The sequence below is a fragment of the Macaca mulatta genome, chromosome 8 (assembly GCF_049350105.2).
Source record: "Macaca mulatta isolate MMU2019108-1 chromosome 8, T2T-MMU8v2.0, whole genome shotgun sequence".
In the NCBI taxonomy this organism is placed as follows: Eukaryota; Metazoa; Chordata; class Mammalia; order Primates; family Cercopithecidae; genus Macaca; species Macaca mulatta.
Window position 1 is genome coordinate 149,142,518 of NC_133413.1, and position 27,754 is coordinate 149,170,271.

The 27,754-nt window shown below is 49.0% G+C and overlaps 1 protein-coding gene across 2 annotated transcripts in view; it reads right to left on the reverse strand.

The window, feature by feature from the left end:
- COL22A1 (collagen type XXII alpha 1 chain) overlaps positions 1-27,754 on the reverse strand; it is a 327,910-nt gene that overhangs the window by 261,202 nt on the left and 38,954 nt on the right. For both annotated transcript variants that reach the window (XM_028852945.2, XM_077942884.1), the window contains exon 4: positions 147-221. In XM_028852945.2, the coding sequence (XP_028708778.2) occupies positions 147-221 (75 nt within the window). The remainder of the gene's footprint in view (positions 1-146; positions 222-27,754) is intronic.

Sequence of the window (27,754 nt, forward strand, 5' to 3'; positions counted from 1 at the left end):
ACGATTCAAACCATTTTATCAGGACTCTGGTGAAATATGGGAACAAGAACAGGGTCAGTGAGGCCGCCCTGAATTGACTAGGGTCATGCTCAGGCTCAGCAAATCATACACCAAAGACAGCACGTGTGGTTGCTGTTTTTCCTTACCTGTGATTTCCTTGGTTCCTCCATTGGTGTGCTTAAAGCGATCTCCTTCTACACGAACGCTAGGACAGAGCACATCTGAGGAAAGCAAGAGGAAACAGAGACTGATGAGAAAATGCGATCCATCGTCACCCTGTGAAATATGACAGCACAGGAGACCCCACCCTGCCTTGCAGCATGTGAGGTGTTCAATGCCTGGAGAAGATGCGGAGGCAGCTGGCATCTCTGCACTCACTCATGTTTTCATTTTCCCATGTATATGTTAAGCATCAACTCTGCAAATACCGTGTTCTGTACCGGAGTGAAATGTGAACAAGGCTTTGTCTCTGTCTACAATGAATTCACAGCCTTGTCCGAGGGAGCCAGACACGGACATCAATATTACCAACAAAGTGGAATAAGTTGTAGATACATGTGCCTGCTGCTGTGGGGTTCAGGACACAGATATGCTACCTAATCTAATGCAGGAGGACAGAGAAGCTTTCTTGGAAAGATTCCTTTTGAAAGAACAGTAAGATTTAGCCAGACAGGCAAAAGACCAAAAGGTGATACAGGCAGAGGGAACTTCATTTAGGAAAGCATGCACATTTAGGAAAGCATGAAACCTCCAAGTCAGTAGGATGTCAATGAAATGGAAATTGTGTGCAGGGACAGACCAGAAAGACGTTCCATAAGTCATCTAATGGAGCTTCAGGTCCAGTTCCATAAATAGGCAAATTCCAAATAAGTAAAACTCAGTTATACAAAAGCAATTCAGTAAGTCATACAATAAAAAATTATTATACAATATTACATAAACATCTTAAAGTCTTCATGAATCCTCACTTCTAAAAAGTTGGAAGAAGGCCGGGCGTCGTGGCTCATGCCTGTACTTTGGGAGGCTATGACGGGTGGATCACCTAAGGTCAGGAGTTCGAGACCAGCCTGGCCAACACGGTGAAACCCTGGCTCTACTAATAACACAAAAATGAGCCGAGCATGGTGGTGCACACCAGGAACCCCAGCTACTCAGGAAGCTGAGGCAGGAGAATCGCTTGAACCTGGGAGGCGGAGGTTGCAGTGAGCTGAGATCGCGCCACTGCACAACAGCCTGGGTGACAGAATGAGACTCCACCTCAAAAATAAATAAATAAATAAATAAATAATAAAAAGTTGGAAGAAAAATGAACTCTTTCAGTCCCTCTAACAATTTCGGAAAGAGCATTAACTTTGAATTTTCATGTGCTGAGTCCATGCCGACTGCACTCCCGCCTACCACTGTGGCTTAGAGAAGTCTCTTAATCCGTGTGTCTTAGCGTGGGCACCTGTGGCACGGGAGACCTTAAAATGCACACATTTGTCACAGGGCTGCTTTGAGGATTAGGCAAGATTATGCCTACAATAGCACTGAGAGGCTGTAAGGAGATTCAGTATTCTCATAAATTTAGCACCCAAAGCACCTCACTTACCTCCCTGAAGACTCAGCCCTGCCCGTGAAGCAATTTGGTTATCACACATTATTATTATAATCACACATTGTTAGGCAGCTCCACCACCCCATTAGTTCCATATACAATGGCCTGTTCTCATATTTGAGGATATAAGTGTCTCAGTGCAGGGGAACAAATGAGATCTTTCCTGATTTGGAAGGAGGTATTTTTAATGTTTATCCTCAGAGGCACCACCAGGTCTGACAAGCACCATGGAAGGGGTTATTTTGGAAACAGCACCAAGCTGTCTGTCTAGCACTACATACAGGAACGGGTGCAGGCACAGCACAATATTTAGACAGCTCTACCCAGGACAGCGGCAGCTGTGGGGTGACGATCAATTGCTTTAAGTTTGGCAGCCTGCCAGAGAGACAGGCTGGGAATTGCGTGTCATTTTAATGAGTTTAAAATTTAAGACGGGTTGACTCAGAAGGTTCTATCTATCTTTGATGATGAGCAAATCTCTGGAGGCTGGCGGCTGGAACTCAGAGTAGGCTGCTCCACTGAGTCACATCATCTCTGCAAATTTCCCAAGGGGAGGACCACGAACACAGAAATGATGGAGATTCTACTCAAAGATAGTAGAACTTGCTCAAATTGCTTTAAGGAATCTTTCTCAAAACAACCTGCAAATTCCCTCTGGGGCCATCACTAAGCCTCACACATGCACCAGGCTCAAGGGGCAGTTTACAGCTGAGTTGGTTAAGTCAGAACAAATGGCTTCCAAAATAGCCCTGCAGCCAGGCTTCCCAGGGATGGTGGGGCCCTCAGGGTTTACCTGCTTGGCAAGGAGGTAGGGTTAGCATCCATGGCTCCTCTTAGCCTATAATTGGAAGCCATTCTGCATGTCCTTTTGGCCAAGATATCCCCATATCTTGGAGAATGATCTGTTTATTTCTGTATTCACTCATTTATTCAAACTCAATTCTTTACTGAGCTCCAGATATGTTCCAAGCATTGAGCTAGCTCTAGGGTCACAGAAGTGGATGATAGAGACGTCCTAGTCCCTGCCTTCAGGGCATTGCAGGCCTGACTAATACGAACAGACTCCAAACATGTCAGTGAAAGAAAGGATCAGTGCTACTGGGAGTCATTGTGTCTCCATGCTTACCAAGGCTCCTCCTCCTGGATCTTAGAGACTGCTCAGCCTTCAACAACCCCAGGGGCTTGTTTCCATTTGTCCCAGCCTAGGTAGGGAGCCCTTCCTCGGGTCCCAGTGTCTGAGAGCTGAAGGCACCATACTGAAGTCACTAATGGGCATGCCAGTCTCCCCAGGGACTGGGAGTCTTCAGACCTGGTTGGACCTCAGCTCACCTCTGTATGGCCACTGTCTTTCTAGCTCCAAAACCATAACAGGCCTTCAGTTATTGAGCAGAAATGACTTCTGACAACTGAGCTGAGAAGTAAACACTGACTGGTGGAATGTGGAGCCTCCCAGGCATGGGGTTCGTTATGATTTTGATGAGCCACTGAGAGTATTTCATGGGCCCTTGGGCTCCTGCCCTGGAGGTGTAGCAGGCATCATTTCTTATCAGCCCCCATATCCATTTCCCACTTTTTAATTGCTAAATAAATGCCACCTTAGTTCAGAAAGACAGAGTTGTCAGCCCATGGAGCAGAAACACAGTAGCTGCTTGGTCTAAGTCAATTACGATTATTCTATTCCCCACCTTTCCAGACTCACTTGCAGCTAGGGCTGGATGTGTGATTCAGGGCTGGCCAAGGAAACAAATAACAAAAGTTTGCTGTGGATGAAGGAAAGGATTGCTTAATGAAAAGCTTTTGGTTTTCTTTATGTAAGGGAATAGATAAGTGGATGGGGTGGTGAGTTTACTTTCCCTTCTCCCTTTGCATGTGAAACATAATGTTTGGGGGACTGTCTAGGAGAATGGAGGAAATATCAAACCAGCAATTCCAATCCTAGGTGGGAAGCATAAGATTTAAAAAACAAAACAAAACTAAACTAACAAACAAAAAACTTCTATTTGTTTAAGCCACCATACATGGGTTTTCTTTACTTGCAGTTGAGTGCATTCCAAATTTGCAAGCATTTCCTTCCTGTGGCCCTCACTGATATGCCAGGGTAACCAACTGGAAGGTCAGATTCTCTTTCTGGATGTCTAAAGGACAGTTAAGGAGGGTGATGAGAAATGGTGCATTATTTCCTTGGTAAAGGAAATACAGACTGAGTTATCTTCTCTATCCCAATAAATATGAAATTCTCAGGTAATCCTTCAGGAGCAGCATAAGAAGTAGTTCTAAATTAAGGACAAGGATAAGTTCTTACGCGTTAAAAATGTGGATTTAATTTGTTCTTAGCTGGTCCACTGGTTGATTTCCCTTTTTGAAAACATGAGAACACAAAAACGAAAAAGTCTAATGACAAAGACACTGCTTCCTTAAAGTCCATTTATTGTCTACCCATTGACAATCATTTTCCTTCACTTTCTAGGTAAGTGGAATATTCTAGACTTCTGAAGATAAAAAAGGTATCTCTTCACACAGCGTGGGTTCCTTCTTACCAGAAGCCTATTGATTGATCAGAGCTGCCGCTCTAAGGGAAAACACCAGGAATGTACTGCAGTCTTTCTGGAAAAACACATCCATTTTCGCCCTCAGTTTACCAAATGGCAAAAGGGAGGCATCTGCTTGTCCCTGAGGGGAGGAAAAGGGCTTGCACAACATGGTGTCTGACGTCCTCGTGCTCTATATTGGTGCGCCCATGGTTCTGTCTGCAGAACACACAGCCTTGGCATCCCCTGGCTCTCGGCCAAGAGTTTTTCCAGTTGGGAAAGGTGGGTACATGCAATTATTGAGCACCCAGCGTGGGTCAATCATCTGGCTTTGGATTTAACTCACAACAACCATCCTAGAAGGTAGATTTTGTTCCCATTACACAGATATAAAAACTGAGTCCAAGATGAGAAACTCGTCAGATAGGAGGAATGTCTCTGTATTTGAATAAATGCCTACCTGAATCTAGCATCTAGGAAGAGACATGGTGGCCCCATGTTAGGAGATCAGCAGGAGCGGTAGAAACAAGGGAAGGATGCCAGGGCAGCCTGCCGGATACCAGGCAGGAAGCAACCATGGCTCATCCATCACCTCGCAGCAGCCGCTGCTGAGTGCAGCTAACCACAGACAAGATGTATGACATCCAAGTGGGAAGGGGAAGAGGCGGAGGAGGGAAGAGCTGAAGTGGACGCCCAGCAGACACAAGGTCCAGTTCCTCCGTTGCTCCAAGACCAGCCAAGGAATTTTCCACACATCTCTATTTCAGATAGGCAACAGACACATGCCAGGCACAAGGGCCCAGGGATCATGTTAACAAGGATTACACTGTCATGGCTCCCAGGGACTGAGTGCCCACATGGCTAGGTCCTGCACTGGGAATGCCATGTGGATTGTTTCTGAGCCTCTTGACTGCTCTGCGGGAGGGATGTAGTTATCTCCATAAGCAGCAGACACATGTAGGTGGCTTGCTGTGCACCAGACGCTGTTCCAAGCATGTTGAATACATTAACACATTTAATTGAATCCTTACCATGGCTTTACGAGGTAGGTGCTATTATTTACAGAAAGAAAGAAAGGGGGACTAACTTCTTTCTGTAGAAAGAAAGGCATAAAGAAGTTAGTCAACTGCCCAAGCCCACATAACTTGCAGGTGGCAATGTCAGCATGATGCTCTGGTATCCAGTTCTCGGCCACTGCATGATGCAGCCTCTCCAGGGGCCAGGTCAACTGCCTCAGGTCACCCAGCCAATAGGGATTCAGGTCTGTCTGTCTCCAAAGCCTGCACCAGCAGATGGTCAGCTTGCTACTTTCTACAGCAGCCCATTTTGCCTTTTAACAGTCTTGACTTGTAGAAGAATCTTCCTCACTCTGTACCCATAGGATTCATTGGCTTATGCAATGAGAAGCCAAGGCTCAGAGAGGTGAAGTAATTTACCCAACATCACACAGCTGACAAGAGGCACAGAATTGAACCCAGGGAGTCAGATGTAAGCATCTGAGCTCTTAACCACTATCCACAATCTCCGCATTGGAAACCACATTGGTTATGATAACCAGCCAACTGCTGAATGGCTATACTGTGCCAGCGTTACACACAGGCTCTCATTTAATCCTCCTCGTGGTTTGCAGGGCAGATGCTATTATCCATATTTTACAGGTGAGCAAGTAACTTTCCTTGTAATTGAAAGGGGGAGGGAGATTGTTATTAACCACATCTCAGGGCCATGGTGTGCAGTTTGTGAGAAGATGAAGACAATCCAGGGTCCAGACATTGGTTCTTATGCGCAGTTCCACCTCCACCACCTGTTCTGAAACTTTCTGGAGATTACTGGCTTGCATTTCTCCTCTAGGCCAGAGTGTATCAGCACCAGCTGCCTCCCCAGAAGGCCCAGATCCTCTGGGTGGTCAATCCACATCTCCCAGATCCTTTAGGCAGGAGAGAGGGCATGGACAGGGCGCTGCGTGTTTTGTGAAAATGTTTATGCAAGTGTTTCATGGGAAGTCTGTAAAATATGCGGTAGACAAAATATCGCCAGAAAGGAAAATCCCCCTGGACCTGCTGACGGCTGCAAACACTGACTCAGGGGATCAGGGCCACCTCCCTCCTTCCCTTCCTTTTCTCTATCTCAGGAAGATGCAGCACGAAGAATGAGGGGTAGGGCTCTGGCACAGCTGGGCGCTAACTGATGGGAGTTGGGGATGCAGTTATCTTTGTTTGGAGACTGGTGAGGCACAAGAAACAGTAACAAGGTGAGGGCCTACCAGGGCCATCTCTCCTTTCCCAGCCAAGTGTGAGCTGTGCACCAGTGTACGGAGAAGCCAAAAAAAGACAAGACCATGTGAAAGAATCTTGCTTGAGCCCCAAGGTTGATGGGAGGAAGCTCTGGGGTAAGACAGGCCTCACCTCTTTCATGTCAGCTGCCCCCTATGTGTCTGTTTCCAAACTCAAAAACAGGGGTGAAAGTCCCTCCCCTTTCCATCCACGGTTGTCCTAAAGGTTAAATAGGATGGACAGTGGATGGGAAGTTCTCAGCATGAAACCTGGCATCTAATAAGTGCTCATTCATTTATTCCTTCATTTACTCAACACGTATTTTCCAAGTGCCTGGCACATATGTCTCAGTGCAAGGAACAAGTGCAAACACATGTACACACAGGCGAGCGGCTACTGCCCTCTTGGTGCTCCCGTGCTAGTGGAGGAAGCAGAGAGCAACGCAGAACAGCACAGAAGCCGACACAGAGAGGAAAGCCAGCCATGGCGTGCAGCCTTTGCCATGGAGGAAATATGCCTGCGACATAATGGGGCTTTGGGAGCAGGGACACTGGACAGATGCTGGATAAGCTGGTGTGGGAAGAGCTCTAAGGTGAGTGACATCTGAGCTGAGAGCTAAGAAGGAAACCAGTCCAGTCATGGGAAGAGCAGGACAAAGCCTGAGCCTGGAGGGGCTTTGTTTATCATGGGGGTGAGGAGGGGCCAAGCCCCACAGCTACAGTGGCAGGAGGAGAGGGACAGGAGAGGAATGGGAAAATGCCATGCATGCCATGGAGAGCCTCGTGGCCCAAGCCTGAGTCTGGAATTCAGAGAAATGGAGAGCTCACTCTGCCCACGAGTGCAAGGTGGACGCGATTAAGGCTAGGTAGCAGCAGGCGCTGCTCATGGTCATTACTACATATAAGTGCTACCTGTCCAACAAGGACTTTGGGTGCCAGCCATCATCCATGACTTCAAATGGCCCAAGGGTTCCTCGGACCTCCTTTCCCTCCCAGGAATGGCCCAGAACCAAGCACCAGTAGGTGTCACCAGAGACTGTGTGGAGCTTTCTCTAGGAGACGATGGGGAGGAGATGGAGGAGCAAGGGGAGCTCAGGGGCAGCAGAGCCTTTGCAGCCTTTTTGTGTGAGAGCCAGCAGACCTTCTGAGACCAAACCTTCCTTCATTTCTTGTTTAATGAACACCCAGTATGCACCTAGCACTGAACTGATCTTGGGCATAAAATAATGGCAAAGTGGCAAGCTCTCTGTCCTCAAGGATCAGCCATCCAGTGGAAAAGATGGAAATTGATCAAACAAGGCACCGGGGTCTCCAAAATGTCTGTAATGATAGCAGGTGGGGGCGGTAGTGGGGAAGCGCGAAGGCAGGGATGGAAGAGAGGGTGGCATAGCAGGTGGTTGGAAGTGTTGGATGTCTCTACTCGGGGAAGAAGGGATTGGAGGCAAATACAAGGAGGCAGGAATTGGGGGAGTGACGCATGGGAGGTCTGGGAAAGGACCTGGAGGTGAGGAAGAGTGGGGACACATGGCTGGGATGGTCAGCAAAGGGAAGAGCAATGGTGAGATGAGGTAGAAGGGGCCAGAGGCTGGGGTTGGGGCTGATGGACCCTGGTAAGATGTGTCACCCTGCAGCAGGAGAAGGGCCTGGCTGTGACAGGGAAGGGGTGAAGGCAGAGACCAGCCAGGAGGCCACCACAGTGGTCAGGGGGAAGGGATGATGGTGGCTTGTTCCTTGTGGTGGGGGTAGAGGAGAGGAGAGGTAGTCAGTCCCTGGATCTATCCTGAAAGACTAGGCAGGCTCTGAAGGGAGATGAGATGTGGAGTGTCTGAGAAAGTGAATGCTCTGCCCTGTGCAGCTGGAATGCTGGAGCCACAGAACCTGAGTCCAGTGGTGGACATTTTCCATGTGAGATATCCTTTGGGTGCTCAGCAAGCATCTGGATCTATAAGCTTGGCTTTCAGATTTCAAGGCATGAGGCTTGGTTGGGGCTTTCCATTTGGAAGTTGCTGGAGCAGAGATAGTGTTTAAAGCATCTGGAGTGAGTGAGATCATTCAGCGATACATGAGACAGAGGAGAGAGGTCTGCAAATTAGGTCCTTGCAGCCTCCAATATTGAAATGCGGGGGATGAGGAGTAGCTGGCAAAGGAGACTGAGAAGGGGTGGCCAGTGAGGTGGGAGGAGAACCAGGGAGAGGGAGGTCCGCAGGGTATGTGGAGGGAGTGTTTCATACAGCAGGGAGCAGTCCAAGGCACCAGTTCTTAAATGTCAAGTGAGAAGGGAAACAGGCTGTGCCCAGTGGCTCAGGCCTGTAATCCCAGCACTTCGGGAGGCCGAGGCGGGTGGATCACTTGAGGCCAGGAGTTTGAGATCAGCCTGGCCAATATGGTGAAACCCCATCTCTACTAAAATATATATATATATATGTGTGTGTGTGTGTGTGTGTGTGTATATGTGTGTGTGTGTGTGTGTGTATACACACACACAAAAATTAGCAGGGCGTGGTGATGCGTGCCTGTAGTCCCAACTACTAGGGAGCCTGAGGCAGAGAATCACTTGAACCCAGAAGGGAGAGGCTACTGTGAGCAGAGATCACACCACTGCACTCCAGCCTGGGTGACAGAGCAAGACCTGGTCTCAAAAAAGAAGGGGCAGCATTTATGGTGAGGTTTGGCATCCTACAGGTCATTGGTGCCCTGAATGATGGGACAAGGGCCCCATTGGAGCAGGTTCAGGGAGAATGGCTGGGCAGCAACTGGAGACAGCAGGTAGAGCAACTATGTCAAACCCATACTCTTCTTCCCCTGACTCCTCATTTCAGAGACGGTCTGAACCTCTAATACTGTCCTCTAATAATGACTCCTGAGGGAGCTGTCTTGGGAAGTTTCAGGAAAACACACATACTCCCAATGCTTCCACAACAGGTCTCTCTCTTTTTAAAAATGTATTAGAAGAGACTCCCTCTTTAATGATTTAAAAATTATTTTCACCAAGAAAATTAGCAAGATGCTAATTACTCTACTTCAAAGTTGGGGTACCCTGAGAGAACACGTGGACTGATTGTTACCTGGTTCAGCTCGAAACCAACAAGTTCATTATTCCAAGGAGCTCAACGGCGTTGAAAAATACCTCCAAACATTTGGGATTAAGGCAGTGGTAGTGTAAGAAGGAAAAGAAAAAGGAAAGACGTGTCAGTTACCGAATCCCTAGATTCAGCAAGCACATTCACGCACCATGACCTCCAACAGCCCTTCTGATTTTCTCAGAGGGGAAGACGAACACTTACAAGAGTAAGAGACTGCTCCAAAGTAACAGAACTCATTAATACCCAGAATTCCAAGCCAAGTCTGTCTGACACCCAATCTCCCATCTTCGCACAACAGTGTGACCTGCGGAGATGGCCAAGGGAAAGGGTGAACCACAAGACCAGTGTGGGGTAGAATGATCCATCTGTTGAGCAAGGGTGTGGAGACCCTTAAGAACTCCTTAAATGAGCAGGATGCGGTAGCTTGATAGAGATGGTGCCTGTGACTGTCACATGGCAGGTGAGGGGCAGGGATGATGGTGCAAGGGTGTCTGGCCATAGGACAGTGTGTGCAGGGGACAGAGGGAATGCATCATTGTGACTGTGGGATGCTCGTGTTCTGTTAGGAGGTTATGATCATTAGGCTGATGACCTCACTAAAGAGCAGAGGAGTGAAGGCGTGAACACATCCTGGGCGTCCACTATCTGCTGGCACATGACCACTACCTGGATCCGAGGGAGGCCACAGGGAACAGAAAGGACAAGAGAACAAGAGTTTCTGCCCTCCTGAAGCCCAGAATTTCAGTGGATTCCATTTCATTCTCTCAACAGCTTTCCTGAAGGGTTTTGACATTCCCAGTGACACAAACACACTGAGGCTCAAAGAGGACGAGTGACCTGCTCCTGGTTACTCTCCTGGGAGGTAGCAGAGGCAGGGCTCAAGGCCAGGTCTAACTAAGGTGATGGAGCCCTTCCCATGGCGCTCTGCTTTGGCCTGCTCAGCACACTGTTTGGGTCTCTGCTCACTGCCGTGACTGATGATCACCAACAAGAATTGTCACCTTTGGAGCCCCCAGAGGGACAGCAATCCCTTTGGCTCTCATACTTACCTATTTCTATTCCAGTTACATTAAGAGGCCTTCTGCCCCAGCCTTGGCCTCCCAGACCCCATCAGATTCTAATGTCTTTCTCTTCTCCTAGAGATGGCTTGATAGAGGTGGTGGTGATTGCGATGGTGGTGATGGTGACGATGACGGTGATAGCAGTGGTGATGACGGAGGAGGTGGTGGTGATGGCAACAGTGGTAGCAATGGTGATGATGGTGATGAAGGAGGAGGTGACGGTGATAGTGGGAGGGGAGGATGGGTCTACTCAGGTAGCCAGCAGTCAAGAGGCTGGCTCTCCTATCCACTTGCTGTGTGACCTTGCATGGCCTCCAGCATCCTTCTGGGTCTCAGCTTCCTCAATTATAAAATAATGAACTACCTCTCAGAATTTTGATAAGGATAGGATAAAAGAAAAGAAAAAATGTCCAATACAGTGCCTGGCACACAGAAGCTAATGCCCACATGGTGCTTATTATGTGACAACCATCTTTCAATTCACTTTGCATACATATCAATTAACTGAATCCTTCTAACAGCCCCATAAAGTGGCAATTCTCATGGCTATTGTTTGTTTGGAATAAATGAGGGAAATAAGGCACCAAGAGGTAAAGCCCCTTATCCAAAGTCACAGGACGGGTAGGCGACAGAGCCAGCATTTGATCCCAAGCAGCAGCAGTGTGGCTCCAGGGACCCTGCATGCTCCTAGCTGCTGCCTGCTGGGCTGGGGCAGAGTGTTCTCAGCTCCTCATTTGAACATCTCCTCCCCATTCGAGTGCAGTGGGGCCTCTTGTGCATCGGAGCAGGAGCACCACAGCTTTCAAAGCCAGCTGGGAAACTCCCTGCCCAAAGCAATCCTTCCTTCTACTCACAACCCCTGTGCAGTGGTCCTTTTTGAATCTCCCCAGGAACAAGGAGCTTCCCACCTTCTGAGCAGGCCATGCCCTTGAGTTCTCTGAGCCAGGATTGTGCCCGGAAAGGATTTTATGAATCAGCCCAGCTTTACTCATTAGATTAGGGCTCCATGAACAACACTAATTCCTTTTCTGGAGGAGCCTCTGCCCCACCCCCAGGCAGAGCTGCTTCAGCAACTTCACCTGTCCCCACCGACATAGCTTCTGATCTGTTCCCAAGCCACCCACTGTCAAGAGTGCGGGACAGTGGGTCCTTCAATCTGCCCCGGCCCTCCCTCCTGTGGAAGAAGAGGCCTTGGAGCCATCACAGCTCAGGCTGACTTTGATTCTTCTTAGAGGGAGACTTTAAACAAAGCAGGGGCAGGATGGAAGGAGCTCAGAGCTGGACAGGGGGACTGGGGTGGGGGACTTGCAGAAAAGGGGGCCATGCCTAGAGCTTCGGAGGGGGGCCTGCTCATTAGCAGCTCCAGAAGTTACTACAAATGGCAAAGGAATGAAGAGGGCATGGCAATTCTGCACCCGCCAGCCGTGCCTCTCACCCCGAGGCTCCCCTAGAGCAGTCAAGGTGTGGCCATGTCACTGCACCTGTGTGTGAGCGCTCCCAGCAGACTCTGCGTGTCTCTGCATGTGTGTGCAGGACTGCTCTGTTCACTGTGTGAAACCATTAGGTGCATGTGCCCCGTGTGCATTTGTGTGTGAATGCTTTTGGGCGTTTCTACAGTGGGGGTGCTGGCCTTGGAGGAACAGAGAGGGAGAGAAGCAGCGACAGCAAGAGAAAGAGAGGGAGAGAGACAGAGAGAGAGACAGAGAGAGAGGCAGCAAGAGAGACGGAGAGAGAAGCAGAGAAAGCAAGAGAAAAAAAGAGACAGAGAGACAGCAAGAGAGACAGAGTAGAGACAGCAAGAGAGAGGGACAGAGAGAGAGAGAGAGAGAGAGACAGAGGCAGCGAGAGAGACACAGAGAGAGAGGAGCTTTTGTGTGGGCGGCCTGTGGGACACACTCCCAGGATGGCCCAGTGGGTCCCTTCTTGCCAGTGCCTTCTAGGGCATACTGCCAGGGACACATTCCTGACAAGGAAGAGGGCCCCAGCCTGGCAGACATGGAAAACCCCAGCCAACAGGCCCAGGGCTGGAGGCAGGGCCAGGCCTGCCCTGGGCTCCCAGTGACCTCTCTGGCTGCTCCCCTGCCCTGTTGGTGTGCCTGGGACAGCCGGGTGTTCACCTGTCCTGCATGGCCCCATCCCACTCTCCCAGACCCTGTGCCTGCCCCTCTTTCTTTGGTGAAAGGCCACCTTTGCCCCTCTGGTTCTCCCTGCTTGTCTCCTCCTGGCCTTGCTGTCCGCATCCCCCCTTCCTCCCCTCTCCTCCAGGCTGAATCCGCCTGCACTCCTGCCTCTGCCCACGCCTGCCCCTACCTCTATCTGCTGACCCCATGCCCACCTCCAGCTTGCCGCCTACCCACTCTCATCCTGCGCACCTCCTGCCCCAGAGATATTGGGCCCAGGTCCACTGCCACTGCTCGCACTCAGAGCCCACCCTCACCACAGCTCTGCCCCCATGGGCCCTAGATCTGGGGAGAAGCTTCAGAAGATGGACATGAGGACGGGTCAGTGCCAAGCAGGACTTCAGTGTGGCCCCTGGCATGACCACAACCTTCCATGCCCTGGCCAGACACAGCTTCGCCTGGACTTTCAAGGCTGACCTGGCCCCTGAGGCAGATCCGTGCCCAGGCACCTATGGTCTCCCTATTTCACAGCAAGGCACCTGAGGCTTAGAGGGAATCAGCCAATCCTGGGGCCTGGAGCTGCTCCTGACTCTGCCCACCATGTCCAGGCCCCTCCTGCCCCTTGAATCTGCCACCTCATCCTGAAAATCTTGGGAGTGGGTGGAGAGGAACAACCACAAAAAGGGCAAAAGCTGAGCTGAGCTGCAAGGGGTTAACTGGGAACAGTGGTTCCCTCTGGAATCAATGTTCTGACAACACAGACTCAGCTTCAGGATCAGGAGAAAGTCTGAGTGACCCTGCGGTCCAGCCCCCTTGTTTTACAGATAAGGCATCAGATGTCAATAAAGTGGAGATGCCTCATGGTGCAGCTCCCACCAGACCGTGCCAGCACTGGGCCTCCTCCCCGGGCACTTGGCCCAGCACCTCCTTCCCATAAACCCAAACCCATAGAGGTTGCCTGCTGAGGGGTATAGCTTCGTGAGCTGCTCCTCCAGTTATAATTGGCTTTTACAGGAAAACTGGCCCTGAATGACAGCACATGGCTTTGCCCTCTGTCTTTGACCAAACCTTTGACCCAAGGTCATGGCCCTGGGTGGTGATGTCATCAGTACAGTGTGAAGTAACATCTCTTTAGGCTTCGTCCTTGCTGCCTCTGTTCTGTTTGCTCCTTAACAGAGAGAAAGCCTTGTGCTTTATGTGTGTGGCACCTCCAGCCTTTTCAGACCCTCCAAGGCTCACTCTGCTCAATTTTAGAACCAAAGGAAACTCTCAATATCTGCTCTTCAGGGTTCTAATGGGAACTGGACGAGAGAAGGTACACAGAGCACCAAGTTCAATGTGGAGGACTTCCAAGTCACACAGAGCACAGTCCTCCTGGAATTTTTTTTCTTTTTTCTTTTTCTTTTTTTTTTTTTTTGTTTGTTTAGAGGCTGGGTCTTGCTTTATCATCCAGGCTGGAGTGCTGTGGTGCAATCACAGCTCACTGCAGCCTCAAACTCCTGGGCTCAAGTGATCCCCCGTTCTCAGCTTCCTGAGTAGCTGGAACTACAGGCACGTGCCCACCACGTCCAGCTTTCCCCTGGAGATTCCGACCATGGAACCTGAGGGTGCCAAGCAAAACATTTCCCCAAACCTAGTCAGTCCATTACCCTCCAAACCCTGAGCTTCTACAGGCTCAGAGAGGAGGAGTTGAAGATCCCCAGGGTCTTTATTGCGCAGCGCTCGACCCCGGGTGAGAGGGTTGCTGAGCAGGCCGGCAGGCGAGGAAAAACCAAACAAAACAAAGCAAAACACCTCCCTGCTTCCCTACATGGATTGTGAATAGAAGGAGCTGCATAAAATCAAAGGAGTGGCACATTGCAAGAGTATCACGTGAATCCAGAGGAGGGCTGAAGAGATATTTCACGCAGCCCCTGGAGAGAAGATAGGCCTTCCCTAGCAGAGGTCAGAGGAGAGAAGGTCACAAACACGGTATGACGGGCCCCAGGAGGCTAGGCCTGCTCTCAGCATTGACCCTAAGTCACTCCATGTCTGTGGATAAACCATCTCCCTTCTCAGTCCCCAGAAAACAAGGGACTAGCCGAATGAGCCCAGAATGCCTCCTCACCCACATATCCTGCCTCTTTTAGTCTGTGGTTCTCAGGGAAGACATGCAAACAAGATAAGGTGTGATATATTTGTGCTACCTCCAGCCACGTTCTCTCCATTAGCACACAGCCTGGGCATGTGGTCTGTGCCAAACTCACACAGTCATGACCCCAAAATCAGTGCCAGTGGCAAAGGCAGGCCACAGGAACAGGAGCATGGAGCCCCCAGGAAAGAGCAAGGGGTTGGGCTCAGCCCTCCACCTTGTCAGGTCCCCTGAACACCATGTAGAGGCAGATGGCAAGACCAGGACCCCTTCACTGGGCCTCAGGTCAGAGGCAGAACTGGACATGGCTGCCCATGGCCCTCCCTGGAAGGCTGGTGGAGGTGGGCTCCCGGAATGGGAACTGGTGCATCCCTGAGGCAGCTTTGGTGAGGCTGTGGGGAATGACAGCCAGATGTCCGTGAGGAACATCTGGCATCTGGTGCAGCCTTCCCAAGTACAAAACCAGCCATGAATCAGAGCTGTCCCTGCGCACAGGGCTGAGGCCTGGAGAAGGCAAGTGAGGGGGTATAGCACACAATCTAGAGGTAGCGCCACCCCCACACACACACACTTACTCTCCTCCTTCCAGGGCACCCACTGGGGCGCTGTACCTCCCATTGTAGACTGAGGTCACCTCTGAGGATCTGCAGGCAAAGGGGCGAGGCCTCCCAGCTTTGCATCCCTGCATGGTTGAGCCACTACTGTATCCTGGGCTCTGCTACCGCTGCCATGCCCATCCCCACACCCTGAGAGTGAAGCAACGGTGGCTGTAGGCCTTCACCTTCAGCTCCTCCAAGCAGCTCCCCTTCCATTTCCCCCTGGACGACTGAGAACAAGCTGCTCATTCTTTCCATCTTCCGTTTCCTCATCAGACCATTACTATGTGCTGTGCTCTCTGATCAGTTATCTGCTCACAGTTCCCAACTAACCAGTCAACCCCTTCACCCACCCCACCCCTGATCTTAAACTCTCTTTCCCTTCCCCTCTCTTCTCTACCCCACCTCTCTAGGTTTCTGCCAGCCTCCTGCTAGCTCACCCTCCTCCATCAGACCTCCACACATCACAAGACCTCTGGGCTCACCCTGGCTCTCTTCACTTCTTTTACCTTGATCTAGTCGATTTCTCATTCAGTTCTGTGTAAGAGGTACCCACACGTGTATCCCCTCTGTGGCAGAGCCGGGACTGGGCTAAGCCAGGGAGGGTCCAGAGGCACAGCGTAGAGACCTCACTCCAGGTGGCCACCTTGATGTTGCACCCAGACTAAGCGACCCAGCACCTCCTCAAATTGTGCTTCTCACCCTCTGCTTCTCTGGATCTCAAGCTTTATTTGAATTTTCTATATGCATGACCTCAAAGCCACCAATGATACAATGAGTTCAAGACAACAACTCGCCAGGTGTGGGGACTCACGCTTGTAATCCCAGCACTTTGGGAGGCCAAAGCAAGCAAATTGCTTGATCCCAGAAGTTCAAGACCAGCCTGGGCAATATAGTGAAACCCTATCTCTACCAAAAATGCAAACATTAGCATGGCATGGTGGTGCGTGCCTGTAGTCCCAGCTATTCCGGAGGCTGAGGTAGGAGGATTACCTGAGCCCAGGAGGTCAAGGCTGCAGTGAGCTATGATGGCACCACTGCACTCCAGCCTGGGCAACGGAGCAAGACCCTGTCTCCAAAAACCAAAAAGACCACTCACTTTTTCTCCCACACCACTGTACCTCTCTCCCTCTATTGCCCCCAAACTTTAAGTGCCATGAGGGTGGCTCTGCACCCAGGAGTTTGCTTTCCATCCATATGTTCTTTCTCCAGATACTACTTCTGCGAACTTCCATCTCCACTGCCTCCCCTTTGGCTCTGCCCTGTCATCTCTCGCGCACCTCCCCAGATATCCTCAGCTCCTGCTGCCATCCCCCCACCCCACCCCCAGGTCCTCATCTGTTTAGCGGAGATCCCAACCCCTTCTGCTGGTTTGCAAACTCCTCACACTACCAGCATCCTCAGCCCTGACCCAGGAGGCTGCACTTCCACAGGGCATCCATCACTCCTGCTGGGGACAGGGGTCTCAGGGGTCTTGGGTCCTAAGCAGACCAACTGGACCAAGGAGGTTAGAGCTCCACTTGCCACTTCCAACCTCACATGAAGCTCATGGGACATGGGATCTGGCTTTCCCCACAGCTGCACAGAGGGACTGGGTACACAGCCTGGAACTACAGAGGGCTTAACACTCCTCAGGCTGGAATTTAACCAGCCAGAAACACAAGATAGCTGGCAAATCAGTTATCCACCCTGTCCCCTATCCAGGTAGACTATTCCAAGAGCACTCACTGCAGGGTGGCCTCTGTGCAATGCTGACGTCCTACAGGACTCAACGCATAGCGCTGCTTTCTGGGGCAGCTACTGCCATCTCTGTAACACTCTCTCTGTACATGTTCCCAGGCCTCGCCTTCTTCCCCTCACTCTTGCTGCTTTGGGGTTGGACCTTACAATAAACAACAGAACAGAAACCCTGCCACAGGCACCTCTCACTTGGCCTAAGACTTTTCCCAGCTTCTCTCCTTGCCTCTATGTCTCCTGGCCGCAACCTGCTTTCCACACAAAACAAAGCAAACTTAAAGCACAGTAAGGCAGTACTCCTCTCTTGCTCAGACTGCTCCATTGGGCAGAAGGGGATGTACAATTTGTGAGAAATTCATCAAGCCGTACACTTAAGATGTGTTCAGCTATCTGGATGTTTTCTATCCTTCACTAAAAAGCTTAAAGTAGGCGGGGTGCGGTGGCTCACGCCTGGAATCCCAGCACTTTGGGAGGCCAAGATGGGCAGATCACTTGAGGTCAGGAGTTCAAGACCAGTCTGGCCAACATGTTGAAACCCTGTCTCTACTAAAAAAAAAAAAAAAAGAAAGAAAGAAAGAAAAGAAAGAAAATTAGTCGGGTGTGGTGGCACACGCCTGTAGTCCCAGCCACTCAGGAGGCTAAAGCAGGAGAATTGCTTGAACCCAGGAGGCGATGGTTGCAGTGAGCCAGGATAGTACCACTGCACTCCAGCCTGGAAGACAGAGCGAGACTCTGTCTCAAAATAAATACATAAATAAAGTTTGAAGTAAAACAAAGCAAAGTCTTCAATGGGTTGCCATTCAAATCACAATAGAACTCCAAATTCTTCCCGTGGCCACAACACCCTAGGGAAGTCGGCCTCTGTCCACGCCCCACTCCTGGCCTCTACCACTTTTGTGTTTACTCCAGAAGCTGTGGGGCACTGGCTTCTGGAGGCTGGAGCTGAGGTCACTGCTGTCCCTTTATATAGAGTTTCCTCCACCCAGAGTGCCCTTTGCCTGGCTGTGTCCTCAGAGGGGTCCCTTAATTCCGTGACCTGAGCAGAACCCTTCTTCCTTTTTTCTTACCCTCCCACTGTTGTTTATGTCCTACAGAGCACTTATTATAACTTCCAGCTATAACAGTCAGCTATAATTTTAAGTGCTGTCTTTCCTCTTGTTTTTTCCCTTATATTAACTATTATACTACCTTGACCCATGCAGATACTGTTTCCAGTAAGCCTTTAATCAATATTTCCTGAATCAATGAACAAAATGTTTGCAGCAAAAATACAAGGTGGTTTTTTTTGTTTGTTTTTGTTTTCATGTTTTCAGGTGAGGAAACTGAGTCAGAGAGCGCTTGTAATGTCCTCAAGGACGCACGGGCATCAATCAGAGAGGAGGAGACTTGTGCCCAGCGCCCCCTGGTGCACTTTTCCTGTGTTAATGCATTGAATCTTCATAGTAATACATGGGCTTGTTCTACCCATTTCACAGGTGCTGAAATTAAACACACAGAGGACCAGCCATAAGTAAAGAGGGGACAGAGGGCAAACACAAGAATTCAAGCCCAGGTCTGTCAGTCTAAACTTCCAAGTGTTTAACCAGGATATAAACTGCTGGGTCTCAGGAGTTAAGATGTTTAAAAGATAAAATAAAGTCCTCTGCTGGCCCAGATTTTTAATGTTTCTCAGTGAAGGCTTACTGGCTCCCAGTTTCTTTCCTTGTAGATGCCTAAAGCCACTTGTGGCTTCCAAGCAACAAAACCTTGTAGACCACGGAGCCTTGGACATGCCTCAACCCAGTCCCTGCTGCCCATCTAGTGACAGCATAGCACGTTGCACAGGCCGTTTGTTTTTTGACATCGAAATAATCTGTTGCTCGGTCAGAGTTCCCAATGAGACAATTCTACTCTTACCTCCCTGGTTGTGGACTCTGCTGTCAACTATACGTGACACAGTGAGGAGGGTAAGGAGCTGACTTCCAGCCTGGAAAACCATCCCAGCCCCATCTCTGCTCAGTGATAGTGTTGGGGGCCTGGGGTACATAGATCGAAGTCTCTGTGGTTCATTTTACCTACATCCCAGTCTACAAAGCAATAGCGCTGAGCAAGTCATCCTCACTCCCTAAGGGTACATTTCTGCATCAAGGGCTGCCAGAAAGGAGGGGTGAGAACGCAACACAGCAGTGAGTGCAGGGAGCCTGCAGGGCTCCGTGGCTGTGCTCTGCCTCCTGCAGTTTTACTTGACTGCTCTCCTGCCTTGTCTGGGCTCTGGTTAACCCCTCTCTAAAGTGGGCAACGCAGGAGGTAGTGAGGTGGAGTCTAGATTCACTTATGATAGATAATCTACAAATGCTCTCTCATTGAATCTTTGCAACATATCTATGGGGGAGATTTTTACTTGCTGTTTTCCAGATTTCTGCCCAAATCCACACAGCGAACAGCAGAAAAAGGTTTACAGCCTATTGGATTTCACAAACTGTATTCTTTCAATTCCATTTGTTCCCCCTCCCCAGAAAAAAAAGAAACAGCAACGCCGTTCTTGGGCACAGAAGAGTTTAGGGCCTTCCTCTGGACCTCCTCCAGTTTTACTTCATCCCACAGAGGAAGAGGAGGGACCAGGGGAACCATTCCCATTTGGACCCCATGCTCATCTTCTAGACCACACTTCAGGATCTGGACCTTGGACCTCCCCACCCAAACGATCTCAACCTGGCCCATTCTCCTTCTAAAGTACAGCCTCATTGTCCATCTGTATTCCTGAGGGTGGACTGGACCATTCCTGGGGTCTCCTGGGCCCAGGGGCCTTTAAGGGGCAGCTGTCTGTCAGGTTTGTGGACAGAGATTGATCTTATATATCAGGAGGTCCTCACACATGCAGATGAAGCCGTCGTTGGCTCAAGACCAAGCAGGAGATACAAACAGAAGGAGGCCAGGCCGTGGACTGGGGCTAGGAGCCTGGGTGTGACTCTCCTTGGGCTACCATGATTGTGCATGTCACTTTAAAGAGTCCCAGGATGCTGAATTCAAACCCGCCTCCCAGGTTTTTGTGCAGGCAAATTCGTCAAGTTAGAAGGAAAGAAGTGATTTTTCCAGGACACTTTTAAAATTTGATCTACAAGATATAAATAGGAGCTGCACATAGTATGTAAGCTTCCCTTTGTTGTCTTGCCCTAGGCTACTCTGGTTAGGGCTGATCTGAGGGCAGAGCCAGGTCCAGCCCAGACCTCTCAGCCCAGAGGAGCAGAGGCAATGGATGGAGGTGCTCAGTTCCACATTCCAACCTCATCTCCAGCCAGCACAGTCCTTCTCAGCTGGGAGGTGTTTCACTCTCAGCCCAACCTGAGCACAGGCAGGAAAATGTCTTTCTATTCCCCAGATTTAGGGTCCAAGACAGAAAATGTCTTCAGTAGAAAACACACATGGCATTGGGTGCTCAGGGGAGCCAGAACTCACCTGCAGGGGGTCGTGGCACCCCAGGGCAGTGCCAATGAGCTCCTCTTATTACCTTCCACCCCTTCGGCCATTTATGTTTACATCTGTTGTTAGATTGATGTAAATAAGAACCTATTATAAACAAATAGACATCCCATGTGTCTATGACAGAGCAAGCAAAATTGACTGGTTGGATTCTCAGAAAATGGAAGTAGACATTTCACAAGAGTAGACAGACACTCAAAATGCAGACAGAGTTTTAACAGTTTTTTTTTTTTCTGGGCAAGTACATGTAGATTGTTCCAGGGTAAGGGGCAAAACGAAGTGGTCTTTATTGTCCTGAACATCCCTTTCTAGGTTTGGCTGTCTGTGTGTGTGCATCTGAGTATGTGTATATGAGTGGGGCTGTGTAGTATGTATGTGAGCACATGTGTGTCTGTGTGTATGTTTGTATGCCTGTGTGTGAGTGTGTGTGTGTGTCTTGTTTGTGTATGTTTGTATGCATGTGTGTGTTTGTATGCCTGTGTGTGAGTGTATGTGTGTGTCTTATGTTTGTATGCATGTGTATGTGTATGTATGTTTTGTATGCCTGTGTGTGAGTATATGTGTGTGTATGTTTGTATGCCTGTGAGTGTGTATGTTTGCATGTCTGTCTGTGAGTGTATGTGTGTATGTTTGTATGCCTGTGTGAGTGTATGTGTGTGTATGTATGCCTGTGTGTGAATGTGTTTGTGTTTGCATGCCTGTGTGTGAGTGTATGTGTATGTTTGTATGCCTGTGTGTGATTGTATGTGTATGTTTGCATGCCTGTGTGTGTGTATATGTATGCCTGTGAGTGTATGTGTGTGTGTGTTTGTATGCCTGTATATGAGTGTATTGTGTGTGTGTCTGTATGCCTGTGTGTGAGTGTATGCGTGTGTATGTTTGTGTATGTTTGAATGTCTGTGTGTGTTTGTGTGTGTGTTTGCATGCCTGTGTGTGAGTGTAGTGTATGTTTGTATGCCTGTGAGTGTATGTGTGTGTATGTTTGTATGCCTATGTATGAGTGTATGTGTGTGCATATTTGTATGCCTGTGTGTGAGTGTATATGTGTGTGTATGTTTGTGTATGTTTGTATGCCTCGTGTGAATGCATGTGTATGTTTGTATGCCTATGTGTGAGTGTGTGTGTGTGTGTTTGTATGCCTGTGTGTCTATCTGTGTATGTTTGTATGCCTGTGAGTGTGTCGATGTGTGTATGTTTGTATGACTGTGTGTGTGTTTGTGCATGTGTCTGTGTGGGGGTAAATTCAAAGAAAGCAGGGTCAACATAATCAAAAGGACAAAGACAGAACACATATCTTACAGCAAAACAAGTCACCTAAAACCTATAGCTTTGACACTTGTTTTCCTTCAGTCTTCCAGTAACTGCGAGGTTGTGTCAGAAGCATCACAATTAATCAACCACATTTCTTGGAAATCCCCAAGACATCGCATAACCCCACATCCCTACTCATTCTCTGACAAGTGTAAAACAAGTTCTGCCAGGATAAGGTTAGCTGCAGGACATGAGAGGCACTCAGTAGTGCAGAGTTCCTCTATGAATTTCATTACATATATGCACATTTATATAGAGACATGTATTTATATAGGGATTGTCTATGTTTATGCATATGTCCTTTTACAACTATCTATTTAATTGTAGCCACTCTATATTTCATCTCTTTCTCAACTCAAAATGAAAATCCCCATGTGAAATGCAGAGTCTCCATGAGCTGAATGCTTGGGCATGGCATGACCCTAGTCGATGAGATCGTCACACCTGTAAGGTGCAGTCTCCACTTTACTTGGGATGGCACCAAGGACAGAGTGATGTGGCTGGCACAAGGCCCCATGGCCAGGCAGCGTTGATTCATATCAAACCTCAAGCCAATTCTAGTTCCACTGGGATGTGAATCTGTGTCCAAAACCTAGGAGGGTGTGATGCTTTTTGAGAATACATGGCTAACCCCTAACAATGGGAGGTAGGGAAGTATCTGTCATTAGATGTCACACAGAGTGGGCAGCTGGTCATGCATTTTGACCAAGACGTGGAAGGGAAGAGAAGAGGGACCCTCTAAGAGGAGCCACACCACTCAGCACCCCAGGGAGGAAACTGAGGCCCCCACAAAATGTCCTAGCCAAGGGCACCTCAGGAGCTGGAGGCAGCAACTCCAGATTCTCAGTCATCACCTCAGAGTATATTATCAAATGTTGGCAAACTCCTGTAAAGGGCCAGATAGTAAACACTTTAGCCTTTGGACCATGCGGTCTCTGTCGTTACAACTCAACCTGCCATCCCAGTGTGACAGCAGCCATCGACAGTACGTTAACAAGTTGACATGGTTGTTGTCCAGTAACACAATTTGTAAAATTGGTTTCTGGCCAGTGATCTGGCCTTTGGGCTGTAGTTTGCTGTCCTCTGAATTCGATCATGGAGGGTCTTCCGCTCCTGAATGGACCAGTTGCCATACAGAACTCAAGACAGGTGAACTTCTCGACTCTGCCCAACTCCCTCCCTGTGACATGGTGCTCAGATACAGTCACGGTATTGCCAAGCACTTTGATTTGTGGCATGTTCTTTTTTATATAGACTTGTCATAAAAATATTAAGTAGGATAACAGTAAGAACCACAGTTAGAACCACAACTTGGTAACTATCTACCAGATTGGTAACTATCATTTCAGATTACAGACAAGGAAACCGAGGCTCAGAGAGGTGAAGTCCCTGACTGAGATCTGAGATCCCTGGCTGGCAGGTAGCAGACCTGGGATTCCACTCTGGCCCCACTGACATTAGACCACAAGTCTTAACAATGACATGTGATAACAAGAGTTAACCTGTGATTTGCACTGATGTACCAGGCTGCAGTGGGAGCATTTTATGTGTGTGTTCCCTCTGCTCTAGAGACTAGGTAGTATTATTATTGTCTTTATTTATTTATTTATTTTGAGATGAAGTCTCACTCTGTCGCCAGGCTGGAGTTCAGTGGCACGATCTTGGCTCACTGCAGCCTCTGACTCCCTGGTTCAAGCAAGTCTTCTGCCTCAGCCTCCTGAGTAGCTGGAATTATAGGCGCATGCAACCAAGCCCAGCTAATATTTGTATTTTTAGTACACATGGGGTTTCACCATGTTGGTCAGTATGGTCTCGATCTCCCGACCTCGTGATCTGCCCACCTCAGCATCCCAAAGTGCTGGGATTACAGGCATGAGCCACCGCAGCCGGCCTATTGTCTTTATTTTATGTGGAAAACTAAAGTTCAAAAGACTGATTTGTCAAAATAAACAAGAAAGCCTGGATTTCACTGAAGCTTTTAGACCTGAGTCCACCTGCTGAAGATGAGGTTATGAAATCACAGCCTCCGAGGAAGAGAGGAACAGATTCCAACCTCAGGCCTTCCCTGAGTTCTCATCCTGTGATCTTCTCATACATCCCAAGTCAGGGGTTCTCAAAGGGGGCAACATCACTTCCAAGGGGGGCAAAATTCAGTTTGGGAAGGAGTGGGAGAGAATCTTAGATATCACAATAGCCTTAGGCCCTCCAAGGTGCTACTCTACCCAACAGCATACAGGGATATATAATACATATATACTACTGCAGTTTCAGAGAAGGGGGATAGTTAGGAAAAAAGTATTTACAGAGGCTCCTTTGGGGGTAGATAATAATAATTTAAAAGTTGAGAAACACTGTGCCAAGTGAAAGATATTTAACTCGATCATCTTCCTGAAAGTATATATACATAATAAATACACACACAAATACATCATGTGTGTAAATGTATACAGTAAGAGTCCACACTCAGGGCCATCACTGCACCAGCAGTTCCTCTGGTATTGACTCAATAGATCCTAACACACTACAAGGTAGAGAGTGTCAACACTGTCCTCCTCTTTTTTTTTTGGAGACGGAGTCTCACTCTGTCGCCCAGGCTGGAGTGCAGTGGCACGATCTCGGCTCACTGTAACCTCCGCCTTCCAGGTTCAAGCAGTTCTCCTGCTTCAGCTTCCTGAGTAGCTGGGATTATAGGCACCCGCCACCACGCCTGGCTAAATTTTGTATTTTTAGTAGAGTTAGGGTTTCACCATATTGGTCAGGCTGATATCGAACTCCTGACCTCAGGTGATCCACCTCCCTAAGCCTCCAAAAGTGCTGGGATTACAGGCATGAGCCACGGCGCCCAGCCCAGCATCCTTTTCTTACAGATGAAGAGACCAGGCAGAGAAAGCTTATGGAACTGGCCTAAGAATAACAGAGAGGAAGCAGACAGAGTTGGGAGACCCAGCTGGGTGACCTGGCTCCAGAGGCTGTGGCTTAACCAGCTTCAGCCACTGGTGGAGCTATTTTGACTGTGGAAACCTCTTCTAGGAATCCACCTGCAGGAATAACTCCCCAGGTGCATAAGGAGCTCAGTACAAGAACATCTCATATTGCATTGTCGCAAGAAACCATAACCTGGAAGCAAGATAAATCACCATCAATTTGGGAATGATTGAAGAGGTGATGGTGCAAGCTCCCCCAGCCAAAGGAGACCTGTGCCATTGAGAATGAGATGGACTGCATGCCCTGGTTTGAAATGCGCTGACAGCGAAGCACTTGTGTCACACAAGCTCCTTGCTTCTAATACGTGGGTCGTATAGTTTTAGGCAGAGGCAGGAGTCAGTGACATGAAGCCAGTGGTTCTAGCGGTCATCTCCAGGCTTAGGTCTGGCTGGGCAGAGTTGGAAGACTATTCTTCTTCCTTGAAGTACACACATTTAGAATAAATGATGAGGGAGTTTTAGTTTTCCATCATTTTCAGTAATTTTCACATAAAATGTCACAGCACATAATCAGAATTAAGTCATTCAATTACGATTTCTATTTGGTGACCTCAGTCCTAATAAGCCTCCCAAGAGGAACTCCTGGTGACCTGCAGCTGGAGGGCGGGGCCCGGACTGACTGACTTCTTGAGGCTGACATGGTCCCAAGTGCCAGGCCACAGACCTCTACGTGGCGGCTCCAAACCCACAACCCACACTGCTGCCCATCCCTCCCAGCCTTCGGGTCCACCCAGAGGGAACAGCTGGGTGGGTCACTTTGTGGTCACATACATGTTCCCAGATGTGTGTGTGGTGTGTGTGATATATGTGCTGCATGTGTGTATGAGTAGTGTGTATATGTGTGGGGGGTGTTATGTACCTGGTATGTATGTGGAGGGTGGCACATGGGGCCATATGTGGAGTATTATGTATGTGGGCACATGGATATAATATACATGTGTGTGTGATGTGTGTGCATGTGGTGTGCGTGGAGCGTGTGTGTGGTCTGTGTTTGTGTGGAGGGTCTTATGTGCATGGGGTGCCTGTGTGTGCGTGTGGAGGGTTGAGTACATGGCCAACAGTGTGTGGAGCTGTGTACGTTGTATGTAGGTAGGTGGGTGGGTACATCTGTGGTGTCTGTATGGGTGCTGTTTGTATATATGGTGTGTGTGAATTGTGTGTGTATGTGGTGTATAGCATGTGTATATAGAATGTGAGCTGTATACATGTGGTGTGTGGTGTGTAGTGTGTATGTGGTGTGTGTGTGCTGTGTGTGGCCTATGTGCAGTGTGTGTGGTACGCATGGTTTGTATTTCTGTGAGGTGTGTGTGCTATATATAGTGTGCAGTGTGTGTGGTGTGCATAGGTGAATGGGTGTGTATGTGAAGTGTGTGTATGTGGGGAGTGTGGCGTGTGTGGTGTGTGTGCACATGTGCCTATATATAGTGTGTATGTGGTGCATGTGGTGTGCAGGGTGTAAATGGTGTTTGTGTATGTGTTCATGTATGTGTGTGATGTGTATACGGAGTGTCTGTGGTATACATAGTGTGTTCATGTGCAGTGTGCAAAACGTGTATTTGCATGTGGTGTGTGGTTCATATCTATGTGGCATGTGTGTGGTATGTGTGGTGTGCATAGTGTTTGTGTATGTGTATATGCATGTAGCATGCATGGTGTGTGTGGTATGTGTAGTGTGGAGAGTGTGTGTGGTGTGTGCATATGTGGGTGTGGGTGTGAGTGGGTGTGGTTTGCGAGGGGTGTGTGTGTATGTGCTTCTATCTAGGGTGTGTGATGTGCCTAGTACGCATGGTGTTTGTGTGTGGGGGTGTGTGTGAGTGGGGTGTGGTGCACCCTGAGTTTACCGTGGAGTCTCAGGCCAGGCAGAGGGATGTGGGGACAGAGGTGGGAGTGTGGCCTGGAAGGCACGGTCACAGGGGGTGATGCCACTAGCAGGGCCATGCCCACTTTGATTCCTGTACAACACTCCTGTTTAGAGGGAGTCAGTGCCTAGAATTTCCCAGGCCTGACATGCCACCCAGACTTGCCAACAGCCAGCCTCCCTGCCGTCCCCTGGGACATGTGTGGCTGTGTCTTCAAAGGGAAAGATAATTGCAGGGGCTCTGAGGTAGGCCCTCTTCCCGCTGAGGGAAGACTCGGGGCTGCCCCCTGGATGCCCCTCCGAGCTGTGTGAACGGGGAAAGGTAAGCCACATGGCTGAGGCTCCAGTCCTGCCTCCTACAGATGGGAACAGTCCCGCTCTCCTGCTAAGCACTGTTGGCTGCCACCCCACCTCCATCCCAGCCACTGGGCTCCTCCATCATGTGGAGTCCACCCCCACTCAGTCCCTTTGCGGTCCCTGTTCCCCAGGCCTGGAACTCAGCCTGTCAATCTTGGCTTGCACAGTTGTTTCACACCATTCCAAGATCAAGGCAACTTTTCTCTCCTCCAAGAGACCCAGTTCCCTGGGTTTCTCAGCTTTGAAGCACTTATCACCACATGAAATGACCTCACCCATCACTTGATGGACTGCCCCTCTCCTTTCCCTTCTGGAAAGTGTCACCCTAAAAGTGGGATTGTATATGTTGCATACCCCTGTAACTCTCACACTTCAGAACAGTATCTGAAAGACAACCGAAGCTCAATGAATAGGCATTGAAAAAATAAGTCAATAATATGTATAAAGAGTGGGTAAAAGCATCCAGTGTTGTGAGATATTACCTATAAATGTTTATTTAGTCCATTCCCAACTATATACATAAGTTGTATTATTTACTAAAGGTGTTTTGAACTACAGAAAGAAAAAATGTGCACAATAGATTTTTAAGTGAACCTCATAATGAATTTATTTGAAAGGTTAAGTGCTCTGCCTGCTAACTACAACAGAAAGCAAAGGAGA